General features: G+C 45.0%; 1 protein-coding gene across 1 annotated transcript in view; it reads right to left on the minus strand.

Annotated features, from left to right (window-relative positions):
• Positions 1 to 25650, minus strand: part of tacr2 (tachykinin receptor 2) — a 370111-nt gene that overhangs the window by 198938 nt on the left and 145523 nt on the right. Inside the window, exon 3 of the mRNA XM_072478767.1 lies at positions 2054 to 2204. Within this exon, the coding sequence (XP_072334868.1) occupies positions 2054 to 2204 (151 nt within the window). The remainder of the gene's footprint in view (positions 1 to 2053; positions 2205 to 25650) is intronic.

The following is a 25650-nucleotide window of genomic DNA, read 5'->3' on the forward strand; positions in this document are numbered from 1 at the left end:
TCCAAATGTACTTTAGCTCTGAATCAGCTGGGAGGGTTGGCGTGCTAACATTAGTGTCCTTGAAGGAGTCAATAGCACCAGTATTGAGGCCATGGTCATCCAAAACCAACTCCACTGGGCCGCCCATGTCCTTAGGATGTCAGAGTTCCGACTGCCAAAGCAACTCTTCTTCACCCAACTCAAGGAAGGATCCCGAACAAGAGGAGGACAAAGGCATCTTGTAGGCTAACCTCAAGAAATGGTACACAGACATCAATTCCTGGGAGACCTTTGCTCAGAATAGACCTACTTGGAGGAACTTCCTGATTGAAAAGTCACAATTATCCGAGAACACCCAAGGCAAGGGGAGACCCAGAAAAGGTGCCTGAGAAAGGAATACCCAGGACTTAGCATCCAAGGAATGATACCACCTTTTGTAAACTCCTGCTGAGTGAGTGATTGACGATTTGGCTCTCGGATCGGGATCATGAACCACTCAAGGACCCACAGAACTCATGACCAGTAACAGTGAGTATCTTCGTTGGACAATCATACCTGTTAGTGAGTGATTCTATCCATTATAGTTCCTTCAATGGAATTAACATCCTCACGACAAACCAAAGTTTAAAAAATAACATTCTTGCACCTTCTATGACTTCAGACTCACTTTATTCAGTAAAGTTCCCTTTAAATGGAATTAACAGCCTCATGACAAACCAAAGTTTGAAAAAATATATATCGGCCTTTCATGTTATTTGCATTTTAAACATATATATAAACATTAAACACCAATAATATAAAACATGAACCTACCGAAAAAATGTCTCCCGATGTCTCCTGCCTCTACTTGACTGAAGCATTTCAGTGTAAATAAAATGGTGCAAAATCTCACCCAAATATTCCGGTAAGTGGCCCAAATTTTTCATTCAGCTGCTCCAGCAGGGCTTCAAGCAGTCAAAGGAAAAACCGGGGGGAATTTAAGGTCCGTGCACTTTCAGTGCGTTTGGATGAACTCCCGCATTTCCAGGTTGTCACGCCCGCACATGTGCGAGCGCACCAGTGATTTATCATGCAGAAAGTTATGGGTCATTGTCAATACATTTAACCAAGCGTAGGAGCTGCCCCACCGATACCAGCTTTGCCATGTCACCCTCTCTAGCCATGTCCTTAAACAATTACAGACTATATTCAAAGAATAATGGGCAGCACGGTAGCATAGTGGTTAGCACAATTGCTTCACAGCTCCAGAGTCCCAGGTTCGATTTCTGGCTTGGGTCACTGTCTGTGCGGAGTCTGCACGTTCTCCCCGTGTGTGTGTGTGTGGGTTTCCTCCGGGTGCTCCGGTTTCCTCCCATAGTCCAAAGATGTGCAGGTTAGGTGGATTGGCCATGCTAAATTGCCCTTAGTGTCCAAAAATTGCCCTTAGTGTTGAATGGGGTTACTGGGTTATGGGGATAGGGTGGAGGTGTGGGCTTGGGTAACGTGCTCTTTCCAAGAGCCGGTGCAGACTCGATGGGCCGAATGGCCTCCTTCTGCACTGTAAATTCTATGTCTATGTCTAATAATAAGATAAAGGAGCAGAATTAGGCCATTTGGCCCAGCCAATCTGCTCCACCATTCGATCATGACTGATCTCATCCTGGCATTAACTCTACCGTCCTGCCCGTTCTCCATAACCCTTCAACCCATTACCAATTTAAAATCTTTCTAATTCCTCCTTAAATCTACTCACTATCCCAGCATCTACCGCACTCTGGGGTTGGAAATTCCACAGATTCACAACCCTTTGGGAGAAGTCGTTTCATCTCAACTCTGTTTTAAATTTGCTACCTCTTATCCTAAGACTATGTATGACCTCTCGTTCTAGAATGCCCCACATGATGAAGCATCTGCTCCACATCTACAGGAATAGTTCACAATAAACTTGCAGTCACCTTAAGTGACAGTGTGTTTAAATAAATTAATCCCATTGGCCGATAGGTGCTTTTTCATGTTCTCAAGCATGTCAGGGTACATTGTCCTTGTCTTCGATTAAAATTGCTGATACAATTTTTGTTTTTGTTTTGCTACAGACCTTTCTTTTTGCATTCAGGTGTTCACGATATCTCTGTGTTGAGTCTCCGGGTATCTCACTGGCCCACAGTGTGATTCCCACTTTTGTATATGTGACTCCCATCACCATCAAAGGAATCAGATACGTCAGTACAATCACCACGAGTTGGTACCTGGAATACACAATGTTCAATTATGTCAACTGGATGTTATAGAGATTCCAAAAGGGTTTTGCAAAATTTGAACAAAAAATGTGATACTTCAAATCAAATAATTGGAGGTTGCATGTAAACTCTGGGAGTGGTTGAGAAACTGGTTCATGAGTCGTGTTATGGGCCAGGGTTTAGAGAACCCCAAAGTGTATCATGGAGTTCACCTGACCCGCAACTTGTAATAGATTGTGCTATGGGGAGCACACGGCCCACTCTACAGGTGTGGTGTACAGCAGAAATCGAAAAGTATTTTTTAAAGCAAAACAATGTTTATTCTATGAACTCAAGTTAACCTTTTTTTAAAAATACAGTGAACATCTTAGCAACCATTAATTCAAATACAACCCCCAAAGAATACAACACTAAGTAATCCTTAATAAAGTCCCAAACAACGTCCAGAAGACAAAAGAAACACCTTTTAACAGAAGCACATCAAGTTTAAATTCACTACTGAGAACATTTATAATTCTGAATTCACCAAATGATCAAGAGATGGTCTTTTGATGGCAGAGAGAGCAACATTACACCTCCTGCGGCTGATTGCAGCTCCAACACTGAAACGAAACCAAAAAAACCAGACACACCCAAGCTTTCCTCAAAGTGAAACTCAAAATCAGAACCAGAGCTCAGCTCCACACACACTCTAACATCGCTGCAGTAATATGAGCAGCCAAACATTTCTTAAAGTGACATTCTCATGACACCCCAAGAAAAAAAAGCCCCTCAACTTCAAGATGGCTTCATTTTTCAACTTTTCACTATCCTTTAAGAAATGCATACAGTAAATATGCTTTTTCATTCAAAAGACAACACACGCAAACAGGTATAATAGTATAGCCTATTTTTGTTCTTCCTCCAACTGGAATCCCTCTCGATTGACAATCTATTTGAACAAGAAGGTCTCTGCACGATCCATCCATTTCTCTGCGCCTCAGCATGTCTCTTTAAAGTCAGATACTTTAGTTCAATCTCATCACAGAGTCCCTTGTAATTCTCCAATACAGGAGCATTGGTTACAATAGCTTTCAGGCAGTCAAATGCCCATTGAAACTCCGCTGTCCACTGAAATTTTTGACGTTTCTTCAGCAAGTCCATCAGTGAAGCAACCTCGCTACAAACATTTTGCACAAATGTTCGATCAAATCCACTCATGCCAAGAAATTGCATTATTTCCCGTTGTGTCGAGGGTATTGGAAACTCCTCAGTAACTGTTGTCTTCATATCCCGTGGGACCATTCAACTCTGTCTATTTATATGGTCAAGGAAAGTGACTTGGGCTTTTCCAAATTCACTTTTGGCTAGGTTTATCACCAAACCCGTCTCCTGACGTCGATCGAATAACTCCATCAGATGTTTTAAATGTTCTTTCCATGTCTGGCTGAAAATTACTAGGTCGTCGATGTACAATGCACAATTGGGTAATCCTGAAATGACTTTGTTAGTTAACCATTGAAATGTGGCTGGGGTGTTTTTCATGCCAAATGGCATAACTTTGACTGGTATATACCATCTGTAATCACAAAAGCTGAAATCTCCTTCGCCCTGTCGGATAAAGGTACCTGCCAGTAACCTTTAAGTAAATCCAGTTTGGAAATAAAAGCTGATTGTCCCACTTTCTCAATGCAATCCTCCAAACATGGGATAGGATAAGAGTCTGTTCTTGTAACTGCATTAACCTTTCTATAGTCCACACACAACCGTTGGGTACCGTCTGGTTTAGGTACCATCACTATGGGTGAGCTCCATTGGCTGCAACCCACTTCATTTATGCCATTTTTAAGAATACCCTCAATCTCTTTGTTAACCTGTGCTAATTTTAAAGGATTAAGTCTATATGGATGTTGTTTGATTGGAACAGCATTTCCCACATCTACATCATGTATAGCCATTTTAGTACTTCCCAATTTATCTCCACAAACTTGCCCTTGTGATATCAATAATTTTTTCAGGTCATTTTTAAAAACATCCACATATTCCAATTTAATTTGAGGTATGTCAAATTCATGGTCATTCTGATTTGGTTCGTCACTTTGAGTTAGAATCATTAAAACCTCCTCCTTTTTCTCTCCTTCCCTTTCAAAGTACCTTTTAAGCATATTTACATGACACACTCGGTGAGTCTTCCTTCTATCTGCCGTTTTTACCACATAATTCACCTCACTTAATTTCCTTTCAATCTGATAAGGTCCACAAAACCTTGCTTTTAAAGGTTCATCTACCACTGGTAACAACACTAAAACTATCTCCACTGGCAAAACTACGACCTTTGGATGTCTTGTCCGCTACCAGTTTCATCACATTTTGTGCAACTTTTAAATGTTGTCCCGCCAATTCACCTGCTCGATTTAATCATTCCCTAAAATTTGACTCGCAATCCAATAATGTAATTTCCGATTTCTCACTCACCAATTTTTCCTTAATCGATTTAAGTGGTCCTCTTACCTCAGGACCAAAAATTAGTTCAAAAGGACTAAATTTGGTTGACTCTTTAGGTGCATCCCTAATTGCAAACAGTACGAATGGAATTCCTTTATCCCAATTCACTGGATAATCTTGACAATAAACCCTCAACATTGTCTTTAATGTCTGATGCCACCTTTCCAACGCTCCCTGCGATTCTGGATGGTACGCAGTTGATTTAAATTGGTTTATTCCTAAGCTTTCCACAACTTCTTTGAATAACCTTGAGATATAATTCGATCCTTGGTCCGATTGTATTTCTGTGGATAGTCCATATCTAGTAAAGAATTTAAGTAACTCCTCCACAAACATTTTTGCTAGAATAGTACATACTGGAATGGCCTCTGGAAACCTAGTAGACACATCCATTACAGTCAAAAGATATTGATTTCCACTTTTTGGTTTAGGAAGCGGTCCTACGCAATCAATTAGGACCCTTGTAAAAGGTTCTCAAATGCTGGAATGGGTATTAAGGCTGCTGGTTTTATCACTGCTTGAGGTTTTCCTATCACTTGACATGTGCGACATGATCAACAAAATCTAACTACATCTTTATGTAGTCCAGGCCAATAAAAATGTTTTTGTATTTTTTCTTGAGTTTTCCTTATTCCCAAATGACCTCCCACTGGTACCTCATGTGCAACTCGCAACACCTCCTTTCTATACCTTACCGTCAATACTACTTGATGAACTTTTGCCCACTTTTCATCCGCCTGCATATGTAAAGGTCTCCATTTTCTCATCAAGACATCACTTTTACGGTAATAACACCGTAATTCCTCTTCCATATATGCTTTCTGATACATCCGTTTTATTTCTATATCTTTCTGTTGTAACTCCGCCAATTTTCCTGAACTAAAAATATCCGCCTCATCCTCCACCTGTTCTTGTTCTTGTTCAACCATCTGATCAAAAATTGTTTCTGATAATTGCACTTCAACTTCATCTTCACTCTTTGATTTCTCCACCTGTCTTAACCTGTGATTTTGCGACCTTGTTACTACATAATCCGGAAAAATCCCAGGATATTCGTCCTTCAACACTTCAGTTGTCTGATGTTCCACTGGCTTATCAACGACAGTAGGCATCACTCCCACCTGCGATCCAGCTATACCATTACCCAATATAAACTTGTGTTCCTGGACAAGATAGTTTCTCTATTACACCTACTACCACTTCACCACTCTTCACTGGACTTTCCAATCTTACCTTATATAATGGAACACTACTCCTCTCACCCTGAATTTCACATATTACCACTTTTTCTTGCAACATTCTTCACAAACTACATAACTCCTCATCTCTTACCATTAAAGATTGACAAGCTCCCCTATCTCTTAAAATTGTGACTTCTTTATCTGTTCCTCCTGATACACATGAATAAACTTTACCCAAACAAGTAATTTTTTTAAAGAAGTCTGGCACCTTCTGATCAATCACCTCTTAATCAGGCTGCACAATCTTTTGCACCTCTTTTGCTTCACTTGGCCTTTCCTTTCCCGCTTTAACAAACCCCACTGTCTTATCCTGTTTTACCCCAGTGCTTTTCTTCAACCACCAACACTGTGACTTTACATGGTCTAGTTTATTACAGTGAAAACATTTGAAACTTTTCAGTTCTTTTCAACCCTCCTGGATTTCTTTTTTAGGCTGAGGTGCACTCACCTTATTATCTCCCATCAGATCACCTTTACCTTTACCACTTGAGTATTTCTCATGTCCCCAGTTTCTATCCTTCACAGGCTGAAACTGATGTCGGAAACCAATCTTTGATTTATGAACTAATTCATAATCATCTGCCATTTCTGCTGCTAATCTTGTAGTTTTATCCCTCTGCTCTTCCACATGAGTTCTCACTACATCAGGAATTGAATTTTTAAACTCCTCCAAAAGCATAATTTCTCTGAGAGCTTCAGACGTTTGGTATATTTTCAAAGTCCTTATCCACCTATCAAAATTACTCTGTTTGATCCTTTCAAACTCCATGTATGTTTGACCAAATTCTTTCTTTAAATTTCTAAATCTTTGTCTGTCGGCTTTAGGCACCAGTTCATATGCACCTAAGATGGATTTTGTCACCTCCTCATACGTCCCAGATAGCTCCTCCGGTAGTGATGCAAACACATCACTCGCCCTACCTACCAGCTTTGTTTGAATCAGTAATATCCACATGTCCTGTGGCCATTTCATTTGTTTAGCCACCTTCTCAAATGAAATGAAAAAGGCTTGTACCTCCTTCTCATCAAACCTTGGCAATGGTTCGACATATTTAAATAGATCCCCACCAAGCCTTCGACTACGACACTCTTTCTCATTATCCTCATCACTATCACCCAACTGTACATTTCCCTTTACGTTCGCCAATTTTAACTGACTGTCATGTTTCATGGCCATTTTCTGAAGTTCAAACTCTCTCTCTTTATCTTTTTCCCTGATCTCTATCTCCCTTTCTCTTTCTTTTTATCTGCTCGGGTTATTATTACTTTTCTCCTTTCTTCACTCTCCTATACTTTTTCCTCGCTCTCTCTTTTGTATTCGAGCTGCTTTAATTCTTTCTCCGTTCCATTTGTTTGATTTGTAACTGAATTTTTGCCATTTCCAATGAGTCAAACTGTATCTCAGGCAACTTTAAATGCTAAGCCACCGCCATAATTACCTCACCTTTTTCCATTTTGTCAGGTAATGTTAACTGCAATATTTTTGCCAAATCTAACAGTCTGCTTTTGGTCTATGTCCGTAAGGTACTGCATGTGACCGTCTCCATCCCCAAACACATCAGAGCCTCTGAAAGAGCCACTGTCCACAACACATACCCCACTTAAACTGGAATACCACACCTGAAAAGCAACCACAAAATGCTCAACCCTCACTGTCTTTAAGTTCACTAAGCCAATCCAATAGATAGACTTTTATCCCCCTCGAGCCCCCAATTTGTTATGGGCCAGGGTTTAGAGAACCCCAAAGTGTATCATGGAGTTCACCTGACCCACACCTTTTAATAGATTGTGGTAAAGGTAAAGGTGATCTGATGGGAGACAATAAAGAGAGTGTACCTCAGATTAAAAAAGAAATCCAGGCGGGTGGAAAAGAACTGAAAAGTTTCAAATGTTTTCACTGGAATAAACTAGGCCATGTAAAGTCACAGTGTTGGTAGTTGAAGAAAAGCACTGGGAATGCTGATGTGGTAAAACAGGATAAGACAGTGGGGTTTGTTAGAGTGGTAAAGGAAAGCCCAAGGGAAGCGAAGGAGGTGCAAACGATTGTGCAGCCTGTTCAAGAAGTAATTGTTAAGAAGGTGCCAGGTGTCTTTAAAGAATTTACTTGTGTGGGTAAAGTTTACTCATGTGTATCAGGAGGAGCAGGTAAAGAAGTCACAATTTTAAGAGATACAGGGGCTGGTCAATCTTTAATGGTCAGAGATGAGGAATTATGTAGTTTGGGAACAATGTTGCCAGAAAAGGTGGTGATATGTGGAATTCAGGGTGAAAGGAGTAGCGTTCCATTATATAAGGTAAGGTTGGAAAGTCCAGTGAAGAGTGGTGAAGTGGTAGTCGGAGTAATAGATAAACTATCTTGTCCAGGAATACAGTTTACCTTGGGTAATGATAGAGCTGGATCGCAGGTGGGTGTGATGCCTACTGTGGTTGATAAGCCAGTGGAAAATCAGTCAACTGAAGGGTTGAAGGACGAATATCCTGGGATTATTCCGGATTGTGTAGCAACAAGGTCGCAAAGTCTCAGGTTAAGACAAGAGGAGAAATCAAAGAGTGAAGATGAAGTTGAAGTGCAATTATCAGAAACGATTTTTGATCAGATAGTTGAAAAAGAACAAGAACAGGTGGAGGATGAGGCGGATATTTTTAGCTCAGGAAAATTGGCGGAGTTACAACAGTAAGATGTAGATATAAAAGGGATATATCAGAAAGCATATACGGAAGAGGAATCTGAGAGTATACCAGAGTGTTATTACCGTAAAAATGATGTCTTGATGAGACAATGGAGACCTGTACATATGCAGGTGGATGAAAAGTGGGCAGAAGTTCACCAAGTAGTATTGCCGGTAGGGTATAGAAAGGAGGTGTTGCGAGTTGCACATGAGGTACCAGTGGGAGGTCATTTGGGAATAAGGAAAACTCAAGCTAAAATCCAGAAACATTTTTGTTGGCCTGGACTACATAAAGAGGTAGTTAAATTTTGTCAATCATGTCACACATGTCAAGTGATAGGGAAACTTCAAGCAGTGATAAAACCAGCGCCCTTAATACCCATTCCAGCATTTGAGGAATCTTTTACAAGGGTCCTAATTGATTGTGTAGGGCCACTTCCTAAAATAAAAAGTGGGAATCAATATCTTTTGACTGTAATGGATGTGTCTACTAGGTGTCCAGAGGCCATTCCAGTAATATTACAGCTAAAAGGATTGTGGAGGAGTTACTTAAATTCTTTGCTAGATATGGACTACCCACAGAAATTCAATCGGATCAAGGAACAAATTTTACTTCAAAGTTATTCAAAGAAGTTATGGATAGCTTAGGAATAAAACAATTCAAATCAACATCCAGAATCGCAGGGAGCATTAGAAAGGTGGCATCAGACATTAAAGACAATGTTGAGGGCGTATTGTCAAGATTATCCAGAGGATTGGGATAAAGGAATTCCATTCGTATTGTTTGCAATTAGGGATGCACCTAATGAGTCTACCAAATTTAGTCCTTTTGAACTAATTTTTGGTCATGAGGTAAGAGGACCACTTAAATTGATTCAGGAAAAATTGGTGGGTGAGAAATCGGAAATTACACTATTGCATTACGTGTCAAATTTTAGGGAACGATTAAATAGAGCAGGTGAATTGGCTAGACAACATTTGAAAGTTGCACAAAATGTGATGAAACGGGTAGCGTACAAGAAATCCGAAGTTCGTAGTTTTGCCAGTGGGGATAAAGTGTTGTTACCAGTGGTAGGGGAGCCTTTAAAAGCTAGGTTTTGTGGACCGTATAAGATTGAAAGGAAATTAAGTGAGGTGAATTATGTGGTAAAAACACCAGACAGAAGGAAGACTCACCGAGTCTGTCATGTGAATATGCTTAAAAGGTACTTTGACAGGGAAGGAGAGAAAAAGGAGGTTTTAATGATTCTAACTCAAAGTGACGAACCAAATCCAGATGACTGAATTTGACATACCTCAAATTAAATTAGAAAATTAGGATGTTCTTAAAAATTGGGATGAATTGTTAAGTTACCTTCTAGAGGAAAAACAAACTGACCTGAAAGAGTTATTGATATCACATGGGCAAGTTTATAGAGATAAATTGGGAAGTACTAAAATGGCTATATCTGATGTAGATGTGGGAAATGCTGTTCCTATCAAACAACATCCCATATAGACTTAATCCTTTAAAATTAGCACAGGTTAACAAAGAGATTGAAAGTATGCTTAAAAATGGCATAATTGAAGTGGGTTGCAGCTAATGGAACTCACCCATAGTGATGGTACCTAAACCAGACGGTACCCAACGGTTGTGTGTGGACTATCGAAAGGTGAATGCAGTTACAAGAGCGGATTCTTATCCTATCCGACGTTTGAAGGATTGCATGGGGAAAGTGGGACAATCTGCTTTTATTTACAACTTCCAGACATGGAAAGAACATTTAAAGCATCGTATGGAGTTCTTCGATCGACTTCAGGTGGCGGGTTTGGGGATGAACCTAGCCGAAAGTGAATTTGGAGAAGCCCGAATCACTTTCCTTGAGGAGTTTCTGATACCCTCAAGACGAAGGGAAATAATGCGATTTCTTGGCATGAGTGGATTTGATCGAACATTTGTGCAAAGGTTTTGTGGCGTGATTACTCCACTGATGGACTTGCTAATGAAACGTCAAAAATTTCAATGGACAGCAGACTTTCAACAGGCATTTGACTGCCTGAAAGCTGTGATCACCAATGCTCCTGTATTGGAGAATTGGAAGGGACTCTGTGGTCAGATTGAATAAATTATCTGATTCTAAAGAGAAATGCCGAGGAGTAGAGGAATGGATGGATTGTGCAGAGACTTTGTTCAAAGAGACTGTCAATCGAGAAGGATTTCGGTTGGAGGAAGAAGAACAAAGAAAAATGGACTTTATTATTATACCTGTTTGCGTGTGTTGTTTTTTTTTAAATGAAAAGGTATATTTACTGTGTACATTTCTTAGTGGGATGGTGCAAAAGTGAAAAATGAAACCATCTTGAAGTTGATGGGTTTTTTTTTCTTGGGGGGAGGTGTCATGTGAGAGTCCCTTTAAGAAATGGATGTGTAAGCAATGTACCTTTAAGAAAACAGTAATTTCAGCGAGTGTGTGGAGCTCAGCTCAGTTCAAACATTTTGAAGCTTCAGTTTAAAAAAGTGCCTGGCTGGTTTTGCTGAGAGCAGTTTAAAAGTGCCTGGCTGTTTTGCAGTTTGAAAAGAGCTTGGGAAGTGTCTGTGTTTTGCAGTGAGCTGGAGTTGATGTGATGTCTGCCATGAAAGACCATCTCTGGATCATTTGGGTGATTTAAACTCATAATAGTAAAATCTTTAACCTGATGTGATTTTGTTTAAAGGTGTTAAGTCTCTTGGAAGTTTGAAGGAACATTTGAAATGAAATGAAATGGAATGAAAATCACTTATTGTCAAAAGTAGGCTTCAATGAAGTTACTGTGAAAAGCCCCTAGTCGCCACATTCCGGCGCCTGTTCGGGGAGGCTGGTACGGGAATTGAACCGTGCTGGTTTAAAAGCCAACGATTTAGCCCAGTGTGCTAAACCGGCCCCTTTTAAGGAGTTATTTACTGTTGCAATATTTTCTGAGTTATCTTTGAAGTAAGGGGTGTTAAGAGATCCAATGTTAGCCCAGTGTGCTAAACCAGCCCATTTTAAGGAATTATTTACTGTTGCAATATTTTCTGAGTTATCTTTGAAGTAAGGGGTGTTAAGAGATCCAACGTTTATTTCAGATGTTAAGTTGAGTTCATGGAATAAACAGTGTTTTGTGTTTAAAACCCCATGTGTCCATAATTGTAATCCCACACCTAGGGAAAATGCTGTGTGCTCGTAAAAGCAACAAATCCATTAAAGGGAGAGGTTGGTTGAACTCCATGATACATTTTGGGGTTCTGAAAACGTCTCGCCCATAACAGTTATGTGGAGAGCTTTTCTTTCTTTGAAGCCTTCAGTCTGCTGGTCATATTGCAAACACAGAGACAGAGTGGGATGGGAACCAATGCAGGAGGTCAGAGGATAGTAAAGAAGGGATAGAAACAAAAGCCAGCAAGGAGAAAAGTGGAAGGCAGAGAAACAGATTGAACTGCATTTATTTCAATGCAAGAGGCCTAACTGGCAAGGCAGATGAACTCAGGGCATGGATAGGTACATGGGACTGGGATATTATAGCTATTATTGAAACATGGCTAAAGGAGAGGCAGGACTGGCAACTCAATGTTCCGGGGTACAGATGCTATAGGAAAGATGCCGGTGTTAGACTGCAGTGGGCACAGTAATAAGTCTTACAACACCAGGTTAAAGTCCAACAGGTTTGATTTGAATCATTAGCTTTCGGAGCGCAGCTCCTTCCTCAGGTGAATGAAGAGATGGGTTCCAGAAATACATATATAGGAAAGCTAGACCAGGAGGTACGAGAGGAGGGGGTGTTGCGTTTTTGATTAGGGATAACATCACGGCAGTATAAAGAGAGGATATATCCAAGGGTCGCCAACTGAGTCTATATGGGGAGAACTGAAAAAGGGTGAGATCACTTTGATAGGATTGCACTACAGGCCCCCAAATAGTCAGTGTGAAATCGAGAAGCAAACATGTAAGATTACAGATAGCTGCTGGAAAAATAGGGTGGTAATGGTAGGGGACTTTAACTTACCCAACACTAACTGGGACTAGGGTTTTGGATGGAGAGAAGTTTGTCGAGTGTATTCAGGAAGAATTCCTCATTCAATATGTGGATGGCCCAACTAGAGACGGGGAAAAACTTGACCTCCCCTTGGAGAATAAGGAAGGGCAGGTGATGGAAGAACTGTGCTAACTGTGCTACTGGTTCAATAAATCAGATTGAACTAACTTCAAGGTCTGGAGTATCTTTTGGTTAAAGCTGCATCCAGTTGCAGCCTGTGTTATCCCAGAGTACACAACACAACATGCTACCAGGAGACTGCTTAATCTAGGTGGTTTACCTCAGTCCGTTCCGTGACGACCAGCGAATGTATCCCGGCACCATGGAGAAGATTCAGGCTCCTCACCAGCTCAGGACCTCCGGCAATCTCAGTGTCAACTGGCGGACATTCAAGCAAAAGTTTCTGCTGTACATCGAAGCTTCAGACCTCGTGGGTGCGTCTGATGCGAGGGAGATCGCACTTCTCCTCTCAACAGTGGGTGATCAAGCCATCAAACTCTTCAACTCTTTTCACTTCACCGAAGGCCAGGACAAGACAAAGTTTCAGACCATCCTGGACAAGTTTGACAGTCACTGTGAAGTGGACACCAATGAAATCTTCGAGCGCCACATATTCAAACAGCGTCTTCAAGGTAAAGATGAATCTTTCAACTTCTTCTTAACTAACCTCCGCCTGCTAGTGCTGTCCTGCAACTTTGGTGATATTGCTGACTCCATGATCAGAGACCAAATCGTTTTTGGAGGTCACTCTAATCCTCTAAGAGAGCAGCTACTGAAAATCAAGCATATTACCCTGCCAGTCGTGATTGAAACATACACAGTGCATGAGCACTCCAAAAATCGCTCCGCCCAGTACTAATCGGCTGAAAATGAGAAACCTGCCTCCCATGAGGCACAGAGTGTGCAGGCCATCTCCCGGATGCAGCGCCTCAGCATTAATGAAAGCGGCCATTTCACGCGCTTTTCCCGGGTCCCCACGCATGCGGGATGCGAACGGGATAACGAAGTGGCCGACACCAGCACTGTGCCTTCATGTGCCTTCAGCATGTGCGGCGACACGCGAAGCGTCAGGACGCCAATGTCATGACGTGCTCGCACTGCGGCGATGCCCACTTAAAGAAACACTGCCCTGCAAGAGGCAGGCGATGTTTAAACTGCAGGGAGCCTGGACACTATGCAGCCTTGTGCAGGTCTGCACCACCAGTCAGGGGCCAGCGCTCCCAATTCCGACGGCGGCACGTTCAGATTACAGGATTCTGATCATGGCAGCACAACGGACCCAGTGGAAGAATGCCTGGACTCCGCCTACTGTGTGGACATCATTACCAAATGTGAATATGCCACATCCAACTCATCACAAATTCAATCCATCCTCGCTGTGGATTCTGCGGACGAATGGCGTGCGGTGATGCAGGTCAACCACTGCTCCATCCAGCTTAAGCTGGACATAGGTGCTTCTGCCATCCTCCTCTCACAGGCAGATTTCAAACGCATCAAGAAGCCCCCCAAGGCCCTTCCTGCAGGCTCCTGGACTACAACGGAAATGCCATCACGGCACTGGGATCCTGCCATTTACTCGTCTCCAACCGGAGCACCCATGCACGGTTACGTTTTGAAATTGTCAAGCCAGACAGGGCATCCCCACTTGGCGCGCATGCCTTCAAGCAGCTGAACCTCATGCAGCAGGTTTACACAACGACTTCCTCCAATGTGGATCTTCAGGCCGGCATTGACGACATCCTCGCTCAGTATCCGGATGTGTTCGACGGGATGGGCACGCTGCCATATCGATACAAGATTCTGCTACGACCTGATGCCAAACCAGTAGTCCACGCACCACGCCGGGTCCCGGCTCCGCTGAGGGAGCGCCTGAAGGCACAGCTCAAGGGTTTTCAGCAACAGGGCATCATTTCCATGGTAACCGAACCGACTGACTGGGTCAGCTCGATGGTATGTGTTAGAAAGCCTTTGGGAGACCTGCGCATCTGCATTGATCCCAAGGATCTCAATAAGAATATACTGCGTGAACACTACCCCGTCCCGAAGCGGGAGGAACTCACCAGTGAGATGGCACAAGCACGTTTTTTCATGAAGTTAGATGTGTCACATGGATTTTGGCAAATCCAGCTGGATGAGTCCAGCAGAAGGTTCTGCACCTTCAACATACCGATTGGCAGATACTGCTATAATCGCATGCCGTTTGGCATTGTCTCGGCATCGGAGATCTTCCATCGCATCATAAGAACATAAGAACTAGGAGCAGGAGTAGGCCATCTGGCCGCTCGAGCCTACTCCGCCATTTAATGAGATCATGGCTGATCTTTTGTGGACTCAGCTCCACTTTCCGGCCCGAACACCATAACCCTTAATCCTTTTATTCTTCAAAAAACTATCTATCTTTATATTAAAAACATTTAAAGAAGGAGCCTCAACTGCTTCACTGGGCAAGGAATTCCATAGATTCACAACTCTTTGGGTGAAGAAGTTCCTCCTAAGCTCAGTCCTAAATCTACTTCCCCTTATTTTGAGGCTATGCCCCCTAGTTCTGCTTTCACCCGCCAGTAGAAACACCCTACCTGCATCTATCCTATCTATTCCCTTCATAATTTTATACGTTTCTATAAGATCCCCCCCCGCATCCTTCTAAATTCCAACGAGTACAGTCTCAGGCTACTCAACCTCTCCTCGTAATCCAACCCCTTCAGCTCTGGGATTAACCTAGTGAATCTCCTCTGCACACCCTCCAGCGCCAGTACATCCTTTCTCAAAACTGAACACAATACTCACTAACACCTTATACAATTGCAGCATAACATCCCTAGTCTTAAACTCCATCCCTCTAGCAATGAAGGACAAAACTCAATTTGCCTCCTTAATCACCTGTTGCTCCATCATGGAGCAGATGATGGAGGGCATTGAAGGGGTTTGTGTGTACATGGAGACATCATCATATGTTGCACAACCACTGAAGAGCATGTTTCCCGTCTCCAGCAGGTATTCTGCCGTTTCCATGCCAATGGCCTGATGCTGAACAGGTCCAAATGTTGCTTTGGCATGTCGATACTCAAGTTCCTAGGTGACCAGATTTCTCAGCAGGGCGCGCGCCCGGACACAGACAAGGTCAAGGCCATCAAAGCCATGAAGGTCCCTGAAGACAAGAAGACGGTGTTGCGTTTCCTGGGCATGGTCAATTTTCTGGGCACGTTCATCCCAAACCTGGCCTTACACACCACGGCCCTACGAAACCTGGTGAAAAAGTCCACTGCCTTTGAGTGGAAGGCAGCACATCAGGCAGAGTGGTTGGGTCTGAAATGCAAGCTCACCAGTGTACCTGTCTTGGCATTTTTCGACCCAGACAGGGAGACGAAGATCTCTACAGATGCGAGCCAGGAAAGCATCTGTGCGGGGTGCTGCTTCAATACGATGACACTTCATCCTGGGCACCGGTAGCCTACGCATCGAGGGCCATGACGCCCACCGAAACAAGGTATGAGCAAATAGAGAAGGAATGTCTGGGTCTTCTCACTGGCATTCTCAAGTTTCACGACTATGTCTACGGCCTGCCGACATTCACTGTTGAGACGGATCATAGGCCTCTGGTCCACATTATCCACAAGAACCTGAACGACATGACGCCTCGGTTGCAGCGCATCCTCCTCAAACTCAGAAGGTATGACTTTGACTTAGTGTACACACCTGGCAAGGATCTCATCATCACTGATGCATTGTTCCGCTCCATCACATTGTCTAGTGAACCGCTGGAAATCATCTGGCAGATTGAATCACAGGTGCAGATGTGTGCTAGCATCCTCTTGGCTTCTGATGAGAAGGTGGTTCGTATCTGCGAGGAGACAGCCAAAGACTCCCTCTTGCAGCGTGTCATGCACCACCTCGCCAATGGCTGGCAAAAAGGGCAGTGCCCTCAATTTTACAATGTAAAGGATGACCTGACAGTGATTGACGGTATCTCCCTCAAGCTGGACCGGATTGTCATTCCACTCAGTCTCCAGAGCTTGGTGCTCCGCCAAATCCATGAGGGACACCTGGGCGTCGAGAAGTGCAGACGCAGAGCCAGGCAGGCTGTCTCCTGGCCCGGTATTAGCCAGGACATCTCGAACATGGTCCTCAACCGTGCGACCTGTCAACGTTTCCAGCCAGCGCAGAGCAAGGAGACACTCTGTGCCAGTGAGAAGACCCTGGTGCCAGGGTCCAGGATGTCTCCGAACGGGTAGAGGGCATCGTGAAGGGGGAGGGCAACAGGCAGAGGTCGTTGTACATATTGGTACTAACGACATAGGCAGGAAGGGGCATGAGGTCCTGCAGCAGGAGTTCAGGGAGCTAGGCAGAAAGTTAAAAGACAGGACCTCTAGGGTTGTAATCTCAGGATTACTCCCTGTGCCACGTGCCAGTGAGGCTAGAAATAGGAAGATAGAGCAGCTAAACACGTGGCTAAACAGCTGGTGTAGGAGGGAGGGTTTCCGTTATCTGGACCACTGGGAGCTCTTTCGGGGCAGGTGTGACCTATATAAGAAGAACGGGTTGCACCTAAACTGGAGAGACATAAATATCCTGGCCGCGAGGTTTGCTAGTGTCACACGGGAGGGTTTAAACTAGTATGGCAGGGGGGTGGGCACCGGAGCAATAGGTCAGAAGGTGAGAGGATTGAGGGAGAACTAGGGAATAGGGACAGTGGGGCTCTGAGGCAGAGCAGACAGGGAGAAGTTGCTGAACACAGCGGGTCTGGTGGCCTGAAGTGCATATGTTTTAATGCAAGAAGTATTACGGGTAAGGAAGATGAACTTAGGGCTTGGATTAGTACTTGGAACTATGATGTTGTTGCCATTACAGAGATCTGGTTGAGGGAAGGGCAGGATTGGCAGCTAAACGTTCCAGGATTTAGATGTTTCAGGAGGGATAGAGGGGGATGTAAAAGGGGTGGCGGAGTTGCGCTACTGGTTAGGGAGAATATCACAGCTGTACTGCGGGAGGACACCTCAGAGGGCAGTGAGGCTATATGGGTAGAGATCAGGAATAAGAAGGGTGCAGTCACAATGTTGGGGGTTTACTACAGGCCTCCCAACAGCCAGCGGGAGATAGAGGAGCAGATAGGTAGACAAATTTTGGAAAAGAGTAAAAACAACAGGGTTGTGGTGATGGGAGACTTCAACTTCCCCAATATTGACTGGGACTCACTTAGTGCCAGGGGCTTAGACGGGGCGGAGTTTGTAAGGAGCATCCAGGAGGGCTTCTTAAAACAATATGTGGACAGTCCAACTAGGGAAGGGGCAGTACTGGACCTGGTATTGGGGAATGAGCTCAGCCAGGTGGTAGGTGTTTCAGTAGGGGAGCATTTCGGGAACAGTGACCACAATTCAGTAAGTTTTAAAGTGCTGGTGGACAAGGATAAGAGTGGTCCTAGGATGAATGTGCTAAATTGGGGGAAGGCTAATTATAACAATATTAGGCGGGAACTGAAGAACATAGATTGGGGGCAGATGTTTGAGGGCAAATCAACATCTGACATGTGGGAGGCTTTCAAGTGTCACTTGAAAGGAATTCAGGACCGGCATGTTCCTGTGAGGAAGAAGTATAAATACGGCAATTTTCGGGAACCTTGGATAACGAGAGATATTGTAGGCCTCGTCAAAAAGAAAAAGGAGGCATTTGTCAGGGCTGAAAGGCTGGGAACAGACGAACCCTGCATGGAATATAAGGAAAGTAGGAAGGAACTTAAGCAAGGAGTCAGGAGGGCTAGAAGGGGTCACGAAAAGTCATTGGCAAATAGGGTTAAGGAAAATCCCAAGGCTTTTTACACGTACATAAAAAGCAAGAGGGTACCCAGGGAAAGGGTTGGCCCACTGAAGGATAGGCAAGGGAATCTATGTGTGGAGCCAGAGGAAATGGGCGAGGTACTAAATGAATACTTTGCATCAGTATTCACCAAAGAGAAGAAATTGGTAGATGTTGAGTCTGGAGAAGGGTGTGTAGATAGCCTGGGTCACATTGAGATCCAAAAAGACGAGGTGTTGGGTGTCTTAAAAAATATTAAGGTAGATAAGTCCCCAGGGCCTGATGGAATCTACCCCAGAATACTGAAGGAGGCTGGAGAGGAAATTGCTGAGGCCTTGACAGAAATCTTTGGATCCTCACTGTCTTCAGGTGATGTCCCGGAGGACTGGAGAATAGCCAATGTTGTTCCTCTGTTTAAGAAGGGTAGCAAGGATAATCCAGGGAACTACAGGCCAGTGAGCCTTACTTCAGTGGTAGGGAACTTGCTGGAGAGAATTCTTTGAGACAGGATCTATCCCATTTGGAAGCAAATGGACGTATTAGTGAGAGGCAGCATGGTTTTGTGAAGGGGAGGTCGTGTCTCACTAACTTGATAGAGTTTTTCGAGGAGGTCACTAAGATGATTGATGCAGGTAGGGCAGTGGTTGTTGTGTATATGGACTTTAGTAAGGCCTTTGACAAGGTCCCTCATGGTAGACTAGTACAAAAGGTGAAGTCACACGGGATCAGGGGTGAGCTGGCAAGGTGGTACAGAACTGGCTAGGTCATAGAAGGCAGAGAGTAGCAATGGATGGATGCTTTTCTAATTGGAGGGCTGTGATCAGTGGTGTTCCACAGGGATCAGTGCTGGGACCTTTGCTGTTTGTAGTATATATAAATGATTTGGAGGAAAATATAACTGGTCTGATTAGTAAGTTTGCAGACGACACAAAGGTTGGTGGAATTGCGGATAGCGATGAGGACTGTCAGAGGATACAAGCAGGATTTAGGTTGTTTGGAGACTTGGGCGGAGAGATGGCAGATGGAGTTTAATCGGACAAATGTGAGGTAATGCATTTTGGAAGGTCTAATGCAGGTAGGGAATATACAGTGAATGGTAGAACCCTCAAGAGTATTGAAAGTCAAAGAGATCTAGGAGTACAGGTCCACAGGTCACTGAAAGGGGCAACACAGGTGGAGAAGGTAGTCAAGAAGGCATACGGCATGCTTGCCTTCATTGGCCGGGGCATTGAGTATAAGAATTGGCAAGTCATGTTGCAGCTGTATAGAACCTTAGTTAGGCCACACTTGGAGTATAGTGTTCAATTCTGGTCGCCACACTACCAGAAGGATGTGGAGGCTTTAGAGAGGGTGCAGAAGAGATTTACCAGAATGTTGCCTGGTATGGAGGGCATTAGCTATGAGGAGCGGTTGAATAAACTCGGTTTGTTCTCACTGGAACGAAGGAGGTTGAGGGGCAACCTGATAGAGGTCTACAAAATTATGAGGGGCATAGACAGAGTGGATAGTCAGAGGATTTTCCCCAGGGTAGAGGGGTCAATTACTAGGGGGCAGAGGTTTAAGGTGAGAGGGGCAAGGTTTAGAGTAGATGTACGAGGCAAGTTTTTTACGCAGAGGGTAGTGGGTGCCTGGAACTCGCTACTGGAGGAGGTGGTGGAAGCAGGGACGATAGTGGCATTTAAGGGGCATCTTGACAAATACATGAATACGATGGGAATCGAGGGATACGGACCCAGGAAGTGTAAAAGATTGTAGTTTAGTCGGGCAGCATGGTCGGCACGGGCTTGGAGGGCCGAAGGGCCTGTTCCTGTGCTGTACATTTCGTTGTTCTTTGTTCTTTGTTCTTTGTTCCAGCAGCATGAAATCGAGACCTACCCGTGGTCCAAGTTTGGCATCAGCCTCTTTCGTGTGAATGGTCGTGACTACGTGTTGATTATTGACTATTTCTCCAATTACCGTGAAGTCGCGAAGCTCTCAGACTGTCCGGAGTCCAATGGGAAGGTTGAAAAATGAGTGCACATTGTGAAACAGCTCATCTGCAAGGCCGAGGATTCTGCTTCTGACATCTACCTCGCGCTGCTTGCGTACAGGGCGGCACCACTGTCCACTGGCATGGCGCCGGCTCAACTCCTGATGAACAGGGACCTGCAGATGACACTTCCAGCCATACACTTGCCCAACCTGGATCACCTCCCGGTGCTGCAGAAGGTGCAGCAGCTCCGAAACCAGCAAAAGAAGGGCTATGATGCTCATGCCACCGATTTGCCGGTATTGTCCTCGGCAGACACTGTCAGGATCAAGATACCGGATGGTGACTGGTCTGCTCCAGCTGTCGTTGTTCGATAGGATGCGCCCCGCTCATATGTTGTACGTATGGCTGATGATTCTGTTGTGCGACGAAACAGACAGGCACTGTGCAGAGTTTTCTGCCTTCAACCGCTTTCTTCTCCGTTTCCGTCCGTTGTTTTGCCACCTCCTGATACCTCAAACTACGAGGCCACCAGTCAGTCTTCCATCCCGCCTGTCAAGGCGCCGTCGTCCCCACCACCACCTCTCCGGAGGTCGACAAGGATCAGATGCAAGCCTCAGAGACTGGACTTATGAACATTTGTTTTGTTTGCTATGTTCTGTTTTCTCACATTAGACAGCTGTCTTAACATGTAAATACGTTCACATATGCCACCGCTTGTAAATATATTAATATATGCCACCACACGTTCCCATATGCCAACAAAACATTTAAAAGAAAAGGGGAGATGTCATGATATACAGACATGCAGTTAATGATATACAGACAGGCACAGACAGGCAGCTAATGAACACAGAGAACAGGACATGACCAATGAGCAGGCAGGACACTCAGGGGTGGTATCTCACTATAAAAGGCACGAGGCGCTCACACTCCGCCTCTTTCCACTGATGAACACCTACACAGTGAGTCAGGGTGTATGTACAGTATCACACCTCCAGAACGTGGCTAAGAGCTAGTCTGGTTCAGAGAGTCGAACTCCTGGAGAACTGTGCTAACTGTGCTACTGGTTCAATAAATCTGATTGAACTGACTTCAAGGTCTGGAGTATCTTTATGGTTAAAGCTGCATCCAGTTGCAGCCTGTGTTATCCCAGAGTACATTACACAACAGTGATGATATTAGGCGGGAACTTTCAAACGTTGATTGGGGGTGCCTATTTACAAGCAAGGGGACAGCTGGTAAGTGGGAGTCTTTCAAAAGTGTGTTAACGAGGGTTCAGGGTGAGCACATTCCTCTTAGAGTGAAGGGTAAGGCTGGTAGAAGTAGGGAACCCTGGATGACTCGGGATATTGAGACCATGGTATGACATGCGTAGGCAGCTGGGATCAAGTGGATCCCTTGAAGAGTATAGGGCAGACATTTTCAAAGTCAGGGACGTGACCCACGGGTGGGTTGTGGATGGGTGTCGGGAGGGTCGCGGAGCCATCCGTTGCAGCGCTCCCGATTGCGAAAATCCGCGTGCAACAGCCACAGCAGCCGGCTTTTCACACTGCCGACTGTGAGTAGCCTTCAAAATGATGGCCGCAAGCATATACAAAAATGCGGGCACACTGCGCATGCTTGCCGCTCATTGGTGTGCATACAAAGAACCGCATGGTTCCATGAGCTCCAATAAGGAAAACTGATCAGCTAGCATTTAAAGGCAAGATTTCACCCAAAATGTGAAGGTACTTTTCTTCCAATTCTGTTATGAATTTCTTTTCTATTTCTGATCCCAAAACCGACTGAGCTACCAGCACCTCAGTAGCCAAATCCTGTGTTCCACTGAATTACATTGAATATACCACCACATTCGGCCAATCAGCCCAGGTCCACATTTTTGCTTCATTCGGAACACAATTGAGCATAAGGCACTATTTATGCATAAGAGAAAATAAGTGGAGAAACAAAAGAGCATTCTGGCCAGTCAACCAGCCCACACCTCGGAATTGAATGAAATGCAAATTGATACAGGAGCAAATACTTTATCCCTCATGTCTTTCAAAATATGAAGCAGCTGCTGGTCTGGCCAGGGGGATAGAAACGCAGCAAACGGAATACAACCCAGGGAAGTGTGAGGTGATGCATTTGGGGAGGCCAAACAAGACAAAGAATTACACAATAAATGGGAGGATACTGAGAAGTGTATAGGAAGGGAAGGACCTTGGAGTGAATGTCCACAGACAGGTTGCTCAGGTCGTTAAGAAGGCATTTGGAAGCCTTCCATTTATTAGCCAAGGTAGGTTTGCACAATCGGAGAAGCAGGAGATTTTTCTTTAAATGCAATGTAATCTTCCTGCCTGAAGGGAGGCAGAGAGCAGGTCATGTCGCGTCACGTGCTTTGGGCGCGATTGCGATTCCTCCATTTTGTCATCAGCAACAAGAGAAAATGGTGGGTTGTGAAAGTCAGCTGCCGTGCGTCGCGAATGTCGGCAGGCGTGGGTCGCAAAGTTTGGCCAGTGTAGGCCCCGAAAGTTGGCCGGTTGGTAAAAATGGGTCCCCGAAAAAAAGTCTGAAAAACACAGGTTTGGGGCTTGTCAGAATAGAGTTAAGAGAGAAGTTAGGAGGGCAAAAAGACGACATGAGATTGTATTGGCAGATAAGGGAAAGGAAAATCCAAAGAGTTGTTACAGATACATAAAAGGGCAAAAGAGTGATTAGGGAGAGAGTAGGGTCTCTTAAGGGATGGGAGAGGTCCTAAATAACATTTCTGGTCAGTATTTACTGTTGAGAAAGGTACGAACGTGAGGGAAATTAGGGAAATAAAAAATGATGTCTTGAGGACTGTACATATTACAGTGAAAGAGGTGCTGGAGGTATTAAAGCGCATCAAGACAGATAAATCCACGGAGCCCTGATGAAATGTATCCCAGGACGTTGTGGGAGGCTAGGGAGGAAATTGCCGGCCCCCTAGCTGAGATATTTAAATCATTGACAGCTGTAGTGTTGGGTGTTCTGATGTACAGATGAACCAACACGGTTGTATTTGGTACAACGCTGTTTTATTTCAACTTGTTATTTACAGTTCTGTCTTGATACTCTGCACGTGGTGACTCCCTGTGTGTGATGTTAATCAGGTCCTGTCCTTGTCCTGGTCTCCAGATCTACTGGCCACCAGGTGTCGTGTTTCTTCTCTTATACTGTCTCTGTCCTTGTCTGTGATTGGTTGTCGTGTTGTGTGTGCTGATTTGTCTGTTGGTGTGTCTATCATGATGTGTGTGTTTGAATATCATGACATCCCCCTTTTTTACAAAATTATGTGCCTATGTGGTTATAAATACGAATGTGTCGTGAGTGCAGCTAAAAGTGTGTGTGCGTGATATTTACAGCAGGTGCATGTGGCGTAACTATATACATGGGGCGATGTCGGGTGTGTCATGCTAACGAGGTTGTACCATAACAAAACAGGAAGACGAAAAACTTTGAAGTGTGGTCCGGTCAAACGATATCTGGAATGATAAAACAGTAACATGTTACAATACAATAGTGTTTCAACTTTAACGTGTGAACAGTCTCATAAGTCCAATCTAGTAGGTGTGCGACGAATTCGGGTTGACCGCCTCAAGGGTGGGTCGAGAACCACTGGCTGAGGTGCGAGCCTGGCCACGGGTGGCGATGGAAGGGGCATGATCTGTGGCAGCACCACAAAGTCATCCTCGGGAACCAGTGGAGGACCCGGCATGTGTGCACTGTTCGGTTGCGAGCATGGAAGGCGGCGAAGGGCTCGCCAATTGCGGCGACGCACTGATCCATCCGGCATGCGTACCAGGAACGAGCGGGGAGCCACACGTCGGAGAACTTCGGCAGGTGCTGACCAGCCACCATTTGGCAGATGAATGCGGACTTTATCCCTGGAGGACAGGGGGGGAAGATCAGTCGCCCTTGTATCGTACAGACTCTTCTGGCGATCATGCTGCAGTTGCATCTTGTGCAGTACCTTAGCAAGGTCCGTTGTTGGTGTCAGGATGGAAGGCACAGTTGTCCTGAGGGTGTGACCCATCAGTAGCTGTGCTGGCAGGGCGAGGTGAAAGTCCGATCCGGCAGCAGCAGCCTTGCAGAGGAGCCGCTTGGCAATGTGAACGCCCTTTTCCGCCTTTCCATTTGACTGTGGATGTAGAGGGCTGGATGTTACGTGTGTGAAACCATATGATGTGGCAAAGGACGGCCATTCACGGCTGGCGAAACAGGGCCCATTGTCCGACATGACAGTCATCGGAATGCCGTGGCGAGCAAAGGTGTCCTTGCAGGCCCTGATGACTGCAGACGACGTCAGATCGTGTAGGGGTATGACTTCTGGGTAATTGGAGAAGTAGTCTATGATGATAATATAGTCCATGCCAAGCGCGTGAAATAGGTCGACACCCACCTTCACCCAGGGGGACGTCACCAGCTCATGGGGTCAGGAGGTTGCGCCGGCTGAAACCTCTGGCAGGTTGTGCAATTGAGTACCATGTTGGCAATATCGTCATTAATGCCCGGCCAATATACCGCCTCTCGGGCCCTCCGTCTGCACTTCTCAACTCCCAAGTGGCCTTTGTGTATTTGATTGAGAATCATCTGGTGCATACTGTGCGGAATGACGATCCTGTCTAGCTTCAGAAGGATCCCATCAATGGTGGTTAGGTCATCTCGCACATTATAGAACTGCGGGCACTGCCCTTTGAACCAACCTTCCGTCATGTGGCGCATCACTCGCTGTAGAAGGGGGCCGGCCGCTGTCTCTCCGCGTATGCGGGCCAGACTGGGGTCGTTAGCCGGCAGATTTGCCGCTGTCAAAGCCACGTGTGCCTCAACTTGACATACGAACCCCTCCGCATCTGGTGGTGTACTCACTGCTCGGGATAGGGTATCCGCCACGATGAGGTCCTTCCCTGGAGTGTAGATCAGTTGGAAATCATGCCTCCTGAGTTTAAGTAAGATGCGCTGGAGGCGAGGGGTCATGTCGTTCAGGTCCTTGTTTATTATGTTGACCAGGGGGCGGTGGTCAGTTTCGACCGTGAATCGTGGAAGACCATATGCATAATCGTGGAACTTGTCCAAACCAGTTAGCAAGCCCAGGCATTCTTTTTCGATTTGCACGTAGCGCTGTTCCGTAGGGGTCATGGCCCATGATGCATAGGCAACCGGGGCCCACGACGACGTGTTATCTTTCTGCAGGAGCACTGCTCCAATACCAGATTGGCTGGCATCAGTTGAGATTTTGGTGGGACGAGACGTGTCGAAGAACG

The sequence above is a fragment of the Scyliorhinus torazame genome, chromosome 16, assembly GCF_047496885.1.
Source record: "Scyliorhinus torazame isolate Kashiwa2021f chromosome 16, sScyTor2.1, whole genome shotgun sequence".
Taxonomy (NCBI): Eukaryota; Metazoa; Chordata; class Chondrichthyes; order Carcharhiniformes; family Scyliorhinidae; genus Scyliorhinus; species Scyliorhinus torazame.